Genomic DNA, 15789 nt, shown 5'->3' on the forward strand with positions numbered 1-15789 from the left:
AACTATTGTATTCAGTATTTTTTATTATGAAAGAAACTGAGTAACAGTAAATACATATGTAGATAGACACTAAGTCGATTGGTATATTTGCTTATGTAGATAGTAATCTTATTCATCTGGAAAATATTGGTAGATTTTTATGTTATTGCTGTACATTATTACTAGCCATTCTTCATATCGATAGTTATTTCAAATATCGTCTAATATTTTATTTTATAATTGTCTATTTAGTATATACAAGATAACTATATATTTTCTGTTCTATCGTGTAATGATAAAATTGAGATTTGAATCGATAAACTTAAAAAGAAACACATATGTGTAGAAAGTGTCGTCTCAAATTTCGTCAAATCGTGAGAATTATTTCTGGTATCATGATTTAACGAAATTTAAAATCATCAGTATATTTATATAGATTGAGAATCTTCGTTAATAGGATATTCGGTACATTATGTTAATAGCGTACAATATAAATATATGGAATTATATAATTTTTAATGATACAAATTTAACTTTGTCATATACAATGACTTTTAATTTAAATAAACTTGCGTAACTCTATAATTTATGAAATGTACTGAATATCTTGTTAAAATTAATTGATAGAATAGGATACATTTAAAAATGTGTAAAACTAACTAAAAAATTAATTGGTGTTATTTGTATGTGACAAAATTTGTAATCGACGTGATTGACGAAAATTTCCAAGAGGATTTGAAAATTCTTATGAATATTAAAGAAAACAGATATCTTTTCAAGAAAATTGTAAATCGTGGCAAACGATTTATATCGTGTAGATTTCTCTCTAAGAAGATATAAAATATCTTATAAAAGCGCATCGTTCATTTTAGTTACATTTATTTCATTTTCATATAAAGCGATGGCAGTATGCAGTGATAGATGTTTGAAGAAATGCAATCTATTTTTGTGAAACAAAATTATGAAACTGTAACAGTATATATCTAACACTACTGTAACTACGGAATTTTTGAAAGAATTTAAGGGAAAACTTTGTAAATAGTTGAAAGGGGGAAGGATACTTGGGGACCTGAGCCGACACAACTCCCATTCAATTTCTCAGTTACACCACAGACAGATATGCAAACGACATAATCCACGAATGCTCAAATTTTTCTTTCCTATCGATGAATGTATATATTAATCATTTGTATCTCAAAAAGAAACTATATCAGAAAGAATTGAAATGTAATTAACAATAAGTCTGTCGGTCACTCAACTGACCAAGTATTTATACGTGTTTGTGATCAAACATATATTAAAAATGAGTTACTCTTAAAAGAAGAATAACTTATATTCTATTTGTGATGTAACATGAATGTTGTAATGTGGTAGTAGTGTCATAAAGACCAGCAATGACTGCCGATTTTAATATAAAGCTATTAACATATAACATTTGTATCATATTGAATACTAATTATTCATTGTAGGTATATGAATGAATGACTTTCCATAGACACGTGATCGAAGATTGGATAATATTTTAAGCAATATCGCACTTTACAAAATGTAACTTGTTTTACACTGCTTTGTGTTCATTTTCATCAGAGCTGTAAATTCTTAATTACAATTACAAAACGATTACTTGGCCAAGTAATTGAATAATTGCCATTACAATTACTCTGTCGCATGTAATGGTATTTCCAATTACTTAATTACTACCAGTAATCCCATGCATTACTTAATAATCACTTATAACGGCCCAGAAAGTAATTAAAAGGCATCTCAAATCTAAAGTAGTCAAAAATACCTAAAAGTTATTATAACTACTTTTGGTATTACTTTCAAGTAATTGCAGTAGCATGGACAGTAATTGTTAAAAGTAATGATTACTGTCTTCCAATTATTTGTATTTACTTTGAATTACTTTTGCCACCGAAAAGTAATTAGAAGTCAGTAATCATTACTTTTAACAATTACTGTCCAAGTAGCTGCAATTACTTGAAAGTAATTTAAAAAGTCGTTATAATTACTTTTTAATTACTTCTAGGTATACTTAACTACTTTAGATTTGTGACACCTTTTAATTACTATCTGGGCAGTTATAAGTAATCATTAAAAAGTAATTGAATTACTCAGTAATTAAGAATAAGGTATTGCATAATTACAAAAAAAAGTAATCAACAATTACTTAAATAATTACTTTCCAATTCCAAAGTAATTGTTCCAAATTGTAATAAATTACAAAATAATCATTACTTTACAGCTCTGATTTTCATCAATTTCAAATAAAAGCAGGCGATACAACTGTGTAAAATAACCATATCAGAAGTATTTTTGAGAATAGCGTGTTTAACTCTACAAATGATCATTTTAATAAATTTTGCCTAACGAAGCGTGCACGTTGTTTGTTGTTAAAGTAAGATCAAATTTTTTGCGATAATACCAAAAATATTACCAACCGTGTATTATTTCAGCGAAATGTAAATGTATTCATTTTTATTACATTGGAATACATTTCACTTGCAAGTTTACAATATGTACATCGTAAGAAATAATGAAAATATGATTTTTAATAAATCGAATTTACTTTACTGAACAAAAACATTTTACTATTATGTAAAATTATTTTTTCCACGTATACGTCGCTGTTTTATCACGAAAGTATGATGGGTGGTAGACATGGAGGGTGAATTACCGACATTTGCCATTTAATAATTCAAAATGCAGAATTCCGTTAGCAATATGTCAGATATGAATAGCAATGAAGAATGGTCGAGCTTTTGTTCTTCTTGCAAATCTGTTTTACATTCTATATGTAGCATCGGAGATTTGTCTGTTTTAGACGAATTAATTGACGAAAACAATGTAAAAACTTGGATTGAAAAGTATCAGAATATTATCGAAACTAGCGACGCGACAAACAAGAAAAACGAAAAACGAGAAATAAATAAAATTAATAATGATCAATCAGATTTCCATATAAATAAGAAAGTAAAATGTATCGAACCTTTGAATAAAACAGACAAGTATCAATTTGATAGATCAAAGATTTTGTCTCGTGAGATTATAAACATAGATTCTATGAAAATAGCATATGATCAAAATATTGAGCAAGAGGAAATATATGAGATATCAAACACAAAAGTTTTACCACACAATGCTAAAGAAGATACTGAATCTGTTAATGATAGTTTCTTTGCATCAAATTTTGTGTCTTCCATAGAATCACAGAGTACCGCACAAAACATTTTACACCACCATAGGAACATACTCGACATTGCTCAATCAATATTAAGTCTTAGGTGAGTATTTAAAAATGTACAAACCCTATGAATAAATCTCATTTTACTAACGTTTTTCTTAGCAATTATATTGACGATATGGGTAAAATGATACTCCAAGGAATTCGTTCAAAACAGACTGTTCAGAAGTACCAAAATTATGTTAATAATGATCTCTCAGATGGAAATCAGGCTGTAAAGACTTTGAAAAGTCAAGATCTTCCTATATATGGTTACAATTCATTGTGTATTAATAAGAAATAATACAAATTTATCGATCTAAGGTTTCAAAAGGTTTTTATAAGTGGTTTATTAGCTATAAGAGATCAGAAATGTGGTAGTCTCTATATTAAAACTTTAATTCTATTAGAAAAGGTGTCAGCACAAAATATACAAAAATATAATTTGATATATTCATTTAATCTATGCCATATCAAAGTCATCCCTCTGTAACAAAAAGAAAACATATAATATTATTAAATATAATAAATGCAAATGCAATTTAGATATTACGTCACATGAATATAGCACTTACAGCGTTATTATATTCCAATACATGTTTCTTAATAGCAGACGTATCTACCCAAGTTACAAAATCTTCTAAATTTCTAGTTACTAAAAATGCTGGATCTTTTACAACTTCTGCGCCAACTCTGACATGCCCTTGTTCTACCAATTGTGTTGCCATTTTAATGTTTTGGCTCATCTTACTCTGTACCATGATAACTGGGAGTCGTCTTTTACAGAATGAAACAGCGCTTACATACTGTGTCAGTGCGAGATCCCACTTTGTCTTTATAAGGCCCATCATGTATAATTTTTCTAACAATAATGCACTCTGTTCTACTCGAAATGGGTGTCCTGCGTCAACTTCTTTAATTTTATTACCTAGTTCTCGAATTTCACGTGCTAACTTGTTGTACCTAAAATGTAAACAATCCTATATTAAACATTTCTTTTAAACGTACCTTATTAAATTTTAATGAATAAATAAACTTCCTACTTACTTTGCATAATCTTCTCGTTTTTGTATTCGATATCGTTTTAAAATTTTTACTTCTTTCAAATTGTTGTCTGCTTCCCATGATATGAAATCAACCTTTTTTAGCAACTTCTGTTCGTGGTACTTTAGTTTTCGTACCATTTTTATGACAAATTTTTATTTCAACCACCACGTAAAGAAGAATGTTATGTATTAGTTCGGTTTGCTTGAAGAATAGAAGAGGTGAGAAGAGGCTGAAGAGGTTAGGTCTTATTAGCACGAGAGCTTATATATACTTTTACTCATTTTCGAAGTAAAAATGATAAGATCATGACCTTTCCTAATAAATTCGACTAGTTGTGGGTCATTACTTTAACATTATTATGTAGAGATCGTTTTATTAACTATAAATAACATTAATATGTACATATATTCATTACGATAAGGTTCTGTTAACCTAATTTCTAAGAGAAAGTTATACATAAAAAGTTTTATAAAGAATAGCAAAAAAACAGTTTGATAAACTAAAAAAATAATTTAAATTTCATTAAACGATAATTATTATACTTTCTTCGTGTATGAATGATATTGTAAAGGAAATGTTGAAGATTTAACATTGATATTTGTTACAGAAATTTTAACGTTAACTTTATAAAACGAAAATATTTATCCATAATTAATTAAGCGAAAATAATAATTTACAATGAATAAAAAAGACTATGAACCAGCACCAGGTGATGGGATACGTTCACTCAGAAGTACAACATTATTTCGTGCGGTTAATTACGAATTATATATTAAACCGGTAAGATAATTCCTGAAAATTGAGATAAGTGTATGAGAATAAACATAATGTAAATAGTAATGTACTTTTAATTAGAGCTGTAAAGTAATGATTATTTTGTAATTTATTACAATTTGGAACAATTACTTTGAAATTGGAAAGTAATTATTTAAGTAATTGTTGATTACTTTTTTTTGTAATTATGCAATACCTTATTCTTAATTACTGAGTAATTCAATTACTTTTTAATGATTACTTATAACTGCCCAGATAGTAATTAAAAGGTGTCACAAATCTAAAGTAGTTAAGTATACCTAGAAGTAATTAAAAAGTAATTATAACGACTTTTTAAATTACTTTCAAGTAATTGCAGCTACTTGGACAGTAATTGTTAAAAGTAATGATTACTGACTTCTAATTACTTTTCGGTGGCAAAAGTAATTCAAAGTAAATACAAATAATTGGAAGACAGTAATCATTACTTTTAACAATTACTGTCCATGCTACTGCAATTACTTGAAAGTAATACCAAAAGTAGTTATAATAACTTTTAGGTATTTTTGACTACTTTAGATTTGAGATGCCTTTTAATTACTTTCTGGGCCGTTATAAGTGATTATTAAGTAATGCATGGGATTACTGGTAGTAATTAAGTAATTGGAAATACCATTACATGCGACAGAGTAATTGTAATGGCAATTATTCAATTACTTGGCCAAGTAATCGTTTTGTAATTGTAATTAAGAATTTACAGCTCTGCTTTTAATGCGTTAGAGGCAGACTTATTATTGCACAGCAATTTTGAAGAATTGAAATTTTCAGAATAAAGGAATAATGCTTTTTGGAACTATAGCAATATGCGGTTGTATAGGATACATAATGTTTATGCGACAAAATCATGATGGTGCGAAGTACTACTCTGCGGTAACAGCGGACGGAACAGTTGTTACGAAAAAGAAAACATCCAAATGGTCCGAGTGATTGAAATTAATTTACGTAAATTAGTAACATTTATTTATTGTTGATAATGTTATTTATACACTATATTTTATTTCACAATTACTAATTTGTAGACTACTCGTTTCGTTTATATGCGTTTCAATGATATGTAAATAAACATGTATAACAATATGTGTAACATATAAATGCAACTATATTTTGTACATAATACTATTTTCAAACATATACCCGTTAAAAATATTTGCTTTCAACTGTCTTTAAAGTAATATTACATTGTCACCTTCCTAATCTCTATTGCTTTATTTAAAATTTAAGACTTGCGTAAAAACTAGGGTAATATTCTTTTGGTTATATTGTAGTTTTTACAAAATTATACATCATTTTATAAAATATAATTCTGCACATTTATTTTATATAAATACATAGAAAAGTAATCCTTGCTACTGCTTACTCAAGTTATCAACTTTGGCAGTACTTATAATTGTAATTTTTACAAAAATTTGAAGGTTGTGAATTTGGTCCAGACTTTTGAACAGGGAGTGTTCTAAGCTTAAATGTTACAACAATTTTACTAAAAATATGTGTGTATATATACATATATGTATGCCTGTGTATATAGCTATTCTGTAAATGTTACAAATGTATACTTTTTCTTTTTTGTGTAATGTATAAACATTTAAAATACTAGCAATACATGTGTGAACTGAGATTTGGAACAGTAAAAATAAAAACCCTGATTGTACTTTCTCTATAGAGTACTTGGAAGATATACATTATTCATTAATTGTTTGTCATATTGACTTTGATTGAAAACTTTAGATTCTTTATATCAATGCAATTCATAAACTACTTTGGAAGCATCTACTAAATGAAGAAAATTTTTCTATAATATACATCAAACATCTACAAGATTTATGTTAAATAAAAATTGTGTATTCTTGAAATAACATTCCTTCTAACAGTTATGGTGAAACTATGTTTTTAAAGTATATTATATAGTTATATAAAATTGTTTTCTCTCGCTTCTCGTTAAAATAATGGAAATTACATGAATTAATTTACAAGATCATGTGTAATAAATGCCACTTGAAATAAAACATTTAGATTTTTTTAGTAAAATGTATCATGATTTCTAGTTACAATTGAATTGCAATCATTCCTTCATTATAGATCTTGAAAATACATTTAGTCAATATCAATTACGCGATTAGGCATTAATACTAATATTTTTAACTTTCGTAGTATTTCAAGATTTAATAAAAACATAGTATCAAAATGAACGTTTGCAATAAATACTTCTTGCTCTTTTCTAAACTTCTAAGCTCAATTGAAAATTAATTTCAATAATAAGCGGTTCTATTTGCATACATTAAAATTTGGCAATTCATAGTACTTTCTGACGGTTTGTACTTTTATAGATAAGGCGATTTGTGACAAAACGATTTAATTTCTGTAAGAGATAAAAATTTGTGTTGTTTTTTTCAGTTTATCGACAACGTAAAATGTATGCAAATATTTAGCTAAAAGCAGCTAACTGAGTTATGTATTCTCGTAAATTAAAAGAAGATTATAACAACATATGAAAATAGCATCTACAAAGGAGTTTTATAGCTCTAATGTAACTTGAATCCATATAAAATATTGCTATACTTCAACGATGCCTTTGGTACTAAAGCTTCAACAACAAGTAAACTTAGTACGATATTCCGTCGTATCTTAGGAACCCATTTCAACATACGCAACTTTTATCATTTTGTGGAAACATTACAACCGTTTCATAGATCGCGTTGGCTACATAATCTAGGTTCAGTTCGGTAAGTCCACACATATTTATTCGACCGCTACGTAACATGTAAACATGATAGTGATTTACCAAATGTTCAACTTGTCTCTCTGAAATAATAATTGGTAATTAACGATACGTGAAAAAAATGAATAGTTTTTTTTTTGGATACTCACCAGTGAGACCTGTGTAACAGAACATTCCTATTTGTTGAGTAATGTGTTCCCAAGTACCTGGAGTTCCTAATCGAAGCAGTCTCTCGTACAAACTTGTTCGCATTTCTTTTATTCTCCCAGACATTGTCTCTATATGACCTTTCCTGAAACATTTGAATATCATAGTTAACAAATGTAGCGTATTTCTAAAATTCATAATTTCTAGCAGTACAAAGACAATACCATTCTTGATAGAGATCCGGATTTCGTAGCACAGTTGCAACTATTCTTGCTCCATGATTAGGTGGATTGCTATACATTCCTCGAACAATCAACGTCAATTGAGACTTAGCTTGAGCCATTGCCTTTATATCAGACATAACAACTACCAAGTTTCCAACTCTTTCGTTGTACAATCCAAAATTTTTAGCAAAACTTTGTGCGCATATAAATTCTATTCCACGTTCAGCAAACATTCTTACAGCATAAGCATCTTTGTCTAAGTTTCCACTAGCAAAACCCTGAAAAGATTTATTTGTATCATTTTCAATATTATTTTATTTTTTAAATAGATATTAAATTATTAACCTGGTATGCACTGTCAAAAAGTGGAAATAGACGTTTCTCTTCTACTAAATCTGCTATTTTAGCCCATTGTTCAGGGGATGGATCACATCCAGTTGGATTGTGAGCACACGCATGAAAAATAATTACAGAATTCTCTGGAGCATCTCCAAGATCTTTAAGCATAGCATCTATGTCAGCACTACGAGTAGTTGGATTCCAATAAGTATATTCGCAAGCTCTTTTGAAACCACCATTAAGGAATACAAGTTTATGGTTCTCTGCGGACATACTGTAAGTTAAATATCATACACTGAATATGATTATTTCATTATATCAGCAGTTCTCAAACATTTTGGTCTCTGGAGCCCATTATATTCCTACAAATTTTTACAAAGTTCCAAAATGTTTCTATATGTGTGAACTTTAATTTTATTAATATATAATTTAGAGTTATCTTTTTTTAAAACAAAAATATTATTATTTTTAGTGAAATAAGCAGAGCCCCAGGGTTCCGTGAACCACACTTTGAGAAACTCTGCATTATACTATATTTTAAAACACTCACCCCAAGTAGGTCTGCTGTAATAGAATGTATTATAGTGTAAAATATGACTTAAGAATTCAGCTGCAACACGCAATGCCCCGGTACCAGATATCGTCTGAATACCAATAGCACGACCTTGTGCAATAATAGGAGAGTCTGATCCCAGCAACATACGTGTTGCTGCTTGACTAAATGCATCCAATCCCAAAACTGGAAGATATTCATGATTTTGTAATTCATCTGCTGCTAATGATTTTTCCACTTTTCGAACAACAGGTAACACCCAGGGCTTCCCCTCACTGGTACGATAAGCTGAAAATAATTTGAACAAATTGTAATTCTTTCGGACTCTTCCTAAAGTCTTTGAGAATATATATTATTAATAAAATATAATGTTCTTTGTTTTTAGTCATAGACAAAAATTTTGGAATAAATTCATATTTTCTTTGGCTATAAGAATAGAAATTAAATTATTTAATTGTAACAAGTTTTTGTTCATAAATATTTTATTAAACCTACAAAATCTTTGACTTGTCTCATTGTCAAAAATATAATTACTTCAAATGTTTCAGAATTATTTAAATTCATTTCAGGAGTATTCAAGGTTTGAGTGCTGATTATTTTTCACTGAACAATAAAATATCATATCTATCGTGTAATATGTTATGTAAGCACCAGATATTCATGGAGGTCGTTCAAGATCATTCTCATTTAGGAATGAAATGTACGAGTGTGAGAGGAATTCTGTTTACATATTAATCTTTCTGTATTTATTGCATATATGCACATATATATATATATATATTTGTTTTTTCAAATTGATTAAGAAACTTGTATACATATTAATTATTCATTTGTCACATTGCTCATGCATATGTTACGATAAAAATAATTCATATATGTACATACCTCCTATGGATAGATTAACTTTTTTCTCGTAACTATCTTCCACGAAAGCTTTTTGTAGAGCAAAAACCTCTATCGGTGGTCCTAATTTAACCCCGCTGAACCTCGAAGACATCGTTCCAGAGTTCAAATATCAGATGACAGCAACTATGTAATCGACGATTCAAAGTAAGAATTTATCTGATGACACCATTTTATATAGATCTACACATATACAAACCTGCTGTAATCGCTGTGTGGCACGTAATTCGAATATCAATCGCAAATATTTACAAACGAGAGGACCTTTCTATTCGCATATTCGCAATTGACTGATACCACTGGATACCACTGATACGAACAGTTGATATCCAGCGTATACATGTAAAATTCTACTAACGAATATAAATTAAGTTCATCTGTGTGCGTTAACGCGCTTTATGCTTCGTATATGTTCGTATACAGCCGCGATCAGCGATGTAACGCAATGTTATTCTTTATTGCTCGCAGGGCCGGCGTTAGGGGGGGGGGGCAGATTTTTGGGGGCGTCGCAGTCCGGTGTCCCTAGTATACGAATATACCGATATACAGGGTGTCCCAAAAATGTTGTAACCATTGAGCTCTCCTAACTGGAGTGTGAACTGCGAGAGAGATGCAAGATGAGTGGTTCCGGTGGTACTATCCTATAGCAAATTTATGTGTGGAGGGAGAACAGACTCCTCTTCGTTTGAATTTCGCGGCCCTCTAAGAATTATTTACAGATTAATTATGTACAGATTTGAACTTTATTTCCTTTTTATTTATATATAAAACGATAGAAACATTAATAATAATGACATAATAATGAAATAGTATACATAATTTACATAAATTACTCACTCGACAATGCTCAGCGATGCTCGGGTAGGTTATGTTACGGCGTACGTTTGTTCCCCCTCTACAAATAAATTTGCTATAGGATAATACCGGAACCACCCATTTTGCATTTCTCTCGGACCTCCGTCGCCTCTACTTCTTCCTACAGTTGTTCACACTCCACTTAGGATAGAACTCAATGGTTGTAACACCTTGAAACGGGTGGTTCGGGAGGTGATTTGAAACAATTTTTTCCTTAGCGAAAGTGTTGTCCGAGGCTTCGTTGAAGAGATATTAACGGAAAATCCCGACCAATCAGAGCGCGAGTATGCCGGTGGAGCGTAGACTACGCGCTAGGCGGCCGCTCCAACGGTATACGCGCGCTCTGATTGGTCGGGATTTTCCGTTAATATCTCTTCAACAAAGCCTCGGACAACACTTTCGCTAAGGAAAAAATTGTTTCAAATAACCTCCCGAACCACTCATTTCAAGGTGTTACAACATTTTTGGAACACCCTGTACATTCCCCTGACGGGGCGCGGGCGCCACGATAATCTTGCCCGGGACGCCAATATTGCTAAAACCGACACTGGTTATTCGGAATCAGTTTTATCGAGAGGTATGTAGAATTTTTGGAATTACTACCTTATCGACTGTCGCGTGTGTTGTATAACACTTTACCGATCGGTAGCGTTTCAACATCCTATGCCCTTCTCATCGGCCGCTCGGCAGCAGATCTTCCCTGGCACCGGGAATTGTATAAAAATACGAGAGCTTACAGAGCAAAGCAACTTGTATCTCAATTCAAAGTAACAAATACTTGCTAGTTACCATAGCAGTTACCGGTCGGTGAGCGTTGAGGACAAAAAGTCGATTAATCGACTACCGGTCGGTAAAGTGTTGAGAGAGGGCGTCGCGTTCGAGTAAACAGAACAGGTATACGAACCTGGCTCGACAGACGCACGGAATTCCAGGACACTTCAGTCGGTTGTTAGACGCTGTTGCGTGCTCGTTGTTTCTTTCTCTTCGTACCAGTTACCGTTTTCATTTTCTTGTATTATTTGCTTCACGTGCTGGTGCTGTACACTCTCGGATTACCGTGCGAAAAACGACTGCACAGTGAGTACTAGTAACGATTTTAATTTTTTTACAATTTATTGTTTCGTTCGAGCGGGATGCTGGGACACTGTTACGATCCAACGTTGCATATACATACATATATCATCGAATTCTTTAACATCGGGCACTAACCAGTTATTTACATATTGTAAATACCATTTCGTGTACCCAGATATTAATCGTGATTAGTGAAAGCTATGACATACATGTGCTAAAATTATCTTAATCGAACAGTAGGCGATTAACTGTTCCGAATGGTTTCGAACGCAACTCTCTTCGAAGCATTCGCGTGAAGGACATAACTTCTCGGTGCGACTGAATCACAAGTAGATTCTTTCTCTAGACACAAATCTTAACTAACAAAATGATGTTCGCGATTGAATGAATCGCTGTATGTTGTTCTCATTCGCTATTATTGAAATACTACCACCACTCGGGCGGTTCCGATTAAAACTAAATCAAATGTTTATTTTACTGTTATAAAGAATCCGTGTTTTGTATTTCTCGCTTTGCAAACGAGAGCCGTGGCGTGTTCTGAAACACAGCCAAGCTTCACTGGTCGCCTACATTCGTTTTCACGAGGTGAAAGATGAGGTTGTTGCTTTATTTAGTATCGAAAGCCGTATGTTAGGGATAGCGATTGTCCATCGGGGTTTTTGTACCTGGTCTCTCGGTGAAATTTGGAATAATCGATCAACAGGTTTTCTTTGTGGCCCTGAATGTTTACACTGAATTTTCTACTACCGTTTGCGATCGATCGAGGATCACGCTCTTGTTTCTTGGAGTTCATTTGCACAGTAATTATTCTATCGAAACGCCATTTGGATAAAGCTAATCGCTGATTTTTTTTCTCTTCTGTAGTGTACCTTGAATTTGTATAACGCTCATGTATCGATATGTACTACGATCGTTGTACTTGCGTGCGATTTCAACGTTTAAGTTTAAAAATAGACTATGGATTTCTGTGGTTATCGATGTAATTACAAATTATTTTAGTCCGCGATGGTTAATCTCGTGTAAACGCTTAGACCTTGAGACTTTTCAACTAGTTGCAAGGGTATTTTCATTTCTCCTACTGTTATTAGATGTAACCAGGGCTGGTTTCAGCAATATTGGCGCCCCGGGCAAGACGATCGAACCCGTCAGGGTTATATACAGGGTGTTCCAAAAATGTTGGAGGTCATTGAAAGAGGTGGTTCGGGAGGTGATTTGAAACAACTTTTTCCGTAGCGAACATATTGTCCGAGGCTTCGTTGAGGAGATATTAACGGAAAACACTGACCAATCAGCGGCCGCTTCATTGGCACACTCGCGCTCTGATTGGTCGTGGAGCACAGCCGCCTAGCGCGTAGCATACACTACGTGCATTCTGATTGGTCGGGGTTTTTTGTTAATATCTCCTTAACGAAGCCTCGGACAACATTTTCGTTAAGGAAAAAGTTGTTTCAAATCACCTCCCGAACCACCCCCCTCCACGAAGTTTCAACATTTTTGGGACACCCTGTATATTGGTATATTCGTATACTAGGGACACCGGACTGCGACGCCCCCATAAATCTGCCCCCCCCCCCCCCTCAACGCCGGCCCTGCATGTAACAAAGGGGGAACGTAAAATATTCGAAGTTTATTCGTTATTACAGAGTAGTGTTCAGAATAATCAAATATTAGCGAGAAATATAACGAGATATTTAATAATAAAGTTTCAAATTTGGTCCACTTTGAACATTTAATGGCGGAGTTTCAAATTTAATGATGATTTAATACGAAACGCGTGCTGATGGCGCAAGATGCCAAAAGCAAGGAGGTTCGAACAGGACCTACATAGATCCACAGGGCCGGCATGACCTTTTGCGGGGCCGGGTTCAGAAATGTTGCGGGACCTGAATTCACCTTCAAATCCTACACTTAAATTTTACAACGAGGACTTATTTATTTACAAACGCTATTACATATTATATATTTATAAGGCGAATACTAAATAATAATACCTTGATGATTTTTGACACTCCTTTAAACTGAATCATCGCTATTAAAAAAATGTCTTGCATCTGTTAATGATATCATTCTGTAAAAGTTAATTAAAATCAGTGCCTTTTAGTTGGGTAATTTTCGTAGACCGCGAGGCCGGGTTCCGGCGAACGCGCTGAAACTGCCTTGCGTCGGCCCTACAGATCCAAATAACGAAAATTGGAATGACAGCGAAGACTAGTTTCCCAACTCTTATTTTGCGAAATGTAAAATTACACTTTCTAAGAAATACTACTGGAATGAGTAATTCTGCAGGCTTATCATTTTCCGTTGGTTTATGAATGCATCGAGATTTATCTACTACGCGAATCAATGACCGTGCTACAATTTGCATTAGTCGAAGCAACTGATTCAATTAATTCATGGAATCGAGGTCTGTCATATTTGATTAGCTTCGTAGAATACATTTGTTTACAACAATCGAATGTTTGGAATGATGCATTTCAAAATGTTGAGAGTACAACTTGAATTGAAATTCAAAACTGAAGTTCAAAATTAAAGTTCAGAAAGTAACAGTGAAAAAAAGTGGACGTATTAGCACGTATTAGCCTAGATAGCGTCAAAGATTTTGCTCTTTGGAAGTAGCGTGGGTCAGCGATGACAGGAAACGCCTCGGTGAAAAGGGACATTTCGCCCGTATGGCCAGTCGAGAGGATCGTTCAATGAACGCAGCCACCGTATTGGTGGTTGCTTACGCGTGCTTGCAAGACCGGTCATAGGAACGCGGGCATGTTGTTCCCATATGTAAGTACACGGTGTTTCAGAATTAGAAGCATTATGTCGCAACGCTAGATCACTAGAGATGCCGTGAACTGTTACTTTTGAATCACTCGTGATTCAATCACGTTCATTCTCAATCACGATGATTTTTCACAGTGATTTGTAATTCTTCGTGATCGCTTCTGATTGGCACAGAACTTTCTTTTCACTTTTCACGAATCATGTTGTTCTTAGGTTATATATGTATTATAATATAGTTTAAAACCAATGTTAATATAATTTTAATACAATTTAAATTTTCAATTCGTAGTTTCTTGAATTTCCGCTAAGGGGAGACAGCGAGACACTAACGATAACAATTAACACTTTATTTACCGGGAGCCTATTTATAGGCTTTTTAATTGCAGTATTTAGTTATTCCAATTTATTTACTGTGTTGATGGTTGCCTACTTACAATCTTCAGTGTTTGGAAACAGACTTTGGTTTTAATGTACCCAGTAATAGTATGGAGGAATTATTGTCACCCTAGATTGGCATATGCTACTGTAGAAAATTCTTTTTTGAATTAAAGACTGTTTCTAAATAGCCCGGTAAATAACGTGTTTTTTTTTTTATTTAAAAACACTTGAGGCCCGATTCAGGCCTATGTGTGCGTCTCTTTATTGTAAAAAATTACATTTTGTATATATATTCTTACAACATGTAGAGAATTCGTACATAACAGAATTATCTTAATTTTAATAGGAACATTTGATAGTACTTTTTAGTAACTTATGTCTAACTTATTCTAAGTGTGCTGTCAGAAAGTATAAAGTACTTGCTTTGGACATTATAAAACTGATCACAGTTTTAAGTTATTATGTAACAAAAACATGAACTGCTTCTGAAACGCCATCTTCCGGATCACGGTCGTGATCGAAGTTTAATCACGACTACGATCGTGATTACGTGATCACCGTGAAAACTCATTGTTAGTGATTTTCCACGCCATCCCTAATCCTAGGCTTCAGCTAATCGAAAGTTTGCCACGTGTTTCGTCTTTTCCAAACGTTTTTCAAAGAAACGACCCAAACATATGGGAAAACCTCAGGTCAGTCGAAACCTAGGGTTTTCCCCAAATCTGCTGAACCGTAAATTCGTTTTTACAATGCAACCGTTACACCG

General features: G+C 32.8%; 5 protein-coding genes across 8 annotated transcripts in view; 3 read left to right on the forward strand and 2 right to left on the reverse strand.

The window, feature by feature from the left end:
• Positions 1-2354: 2354 nt before the first annotated feature.
• LOC128875802 (uncharacterized) lies at positions 2355-3506 on the forward strand. The gene is made up of 2 exons (XM_054121691.1): positions 2355-3263; positions 3326-3506. Exons 1-2 carry the CDS (start codon positions 2683-2685, stop codon positions 3504-3506), a joined length of 762 nt encoding a protein of 253 aa, XP_053977666.1. The 5' UTR covers positions 2355-2682.
• A 74-nt stretch (positions 3507-3580) lies between these two features.
• Positions 3581-4701, reverse strand: LOC128875804 (U3 small nucleolar ribonucleoprotein protein IMP3). Its single transcript, XM_054121693.1, has 4 exons — positions 4560-4701; positions 4250-4478; positions 3778-4165; positions 3581-3689 (listed from the first exon to the last, which is right to left on the reverse strand). The coding sequence occupies exons 2-4, from the start codon at positions 4384-4386 to the stop codon at positions 3666-3668; spliced, it is 549 nt and encodes a 182-aa protein (XP_053977668.1). The 5' UTR covers positions 4387-4478; positions 4560-4701; the 3' UTR covers positions 3581-3665.
• Positions 4702-4888: 187 nt separating this feature from the next.
• Positions 4889-6176, forward strand: LOC128875805 (small integral membrane protein 8). Its single transcript, XM_054121695.1, has 2 exons — positions 4889-5029; positions 5831-6176. The coding sequence occupies exons 1-2, from the start codon at positions 4928-4930 to the stop codon at positions 5987-5989; spliced, it is 261 nt and encodes an 86-aa protein (XP_053977670.1). The 5' UTR covers positions 4889-4927; the 3' UTR covers positions 5990-6176.
• Positions 6177-6292: 116 nt separating this feature from the next.
• LOC128875801 (aspartate aminotransferase, cytoplasmic) lies at positions 6293-10345 on the reverse strand. Its single transcript, XM_054121690.1, has 7 exons — positions 10144-10345; positions 9927-10070; positions 9039-9329; positions 8495-8751; positions 8150-8427; positions 7928-8070; positions 6293-7861 (listed from the first exon to the last, which is right to left on the reverse strand). The coding sequence occupies exons 2-7, from the start codon at positions 10036-10038 to the stop codon at positions 7698-7700; spliced, it is 1245 nt and encodes a 414-aa protein (XP_053977665.1). The 5' UTR covers positions 10039-10070; positions 10144-10345; the 3' UTR covers positions 6293-7697.
• Positions 10346-11726: 1381 nt separating this feature from the next.
• Positions 11727-15789, forward strand: part of LOC128875612 (protein draper) — a 54946-nt gene continuing 50883 nt past the window's right edge. For all 4 annotated transcript variants that reach the window (XM_054121342.1, XM_054121343.1, XM_054121345.1 and 1 more), the window contains exon 1: positions 11727-11876. The gene's annotated coding sequence lies outside the window, so the exon portion shown is untranslated. The remainder of the gene's footprint in view (positions 11877-15789) is intronic.

Source organism: Hylaeus volcanicus, chromosome 4 (genome assembly GCF_026283585.1).
Source record: "Hylaeus volcanicus isolate JK05 chromosome 4, UHH_iyHylVolc1.0_haploid, whole genome shotgun sequence".
NCBI lineage: Eukaryota > Metazoa > Arthropoda > Insecta > Hymenoptera > Colletidae > Hylaeus > Hylaeus volcanicus.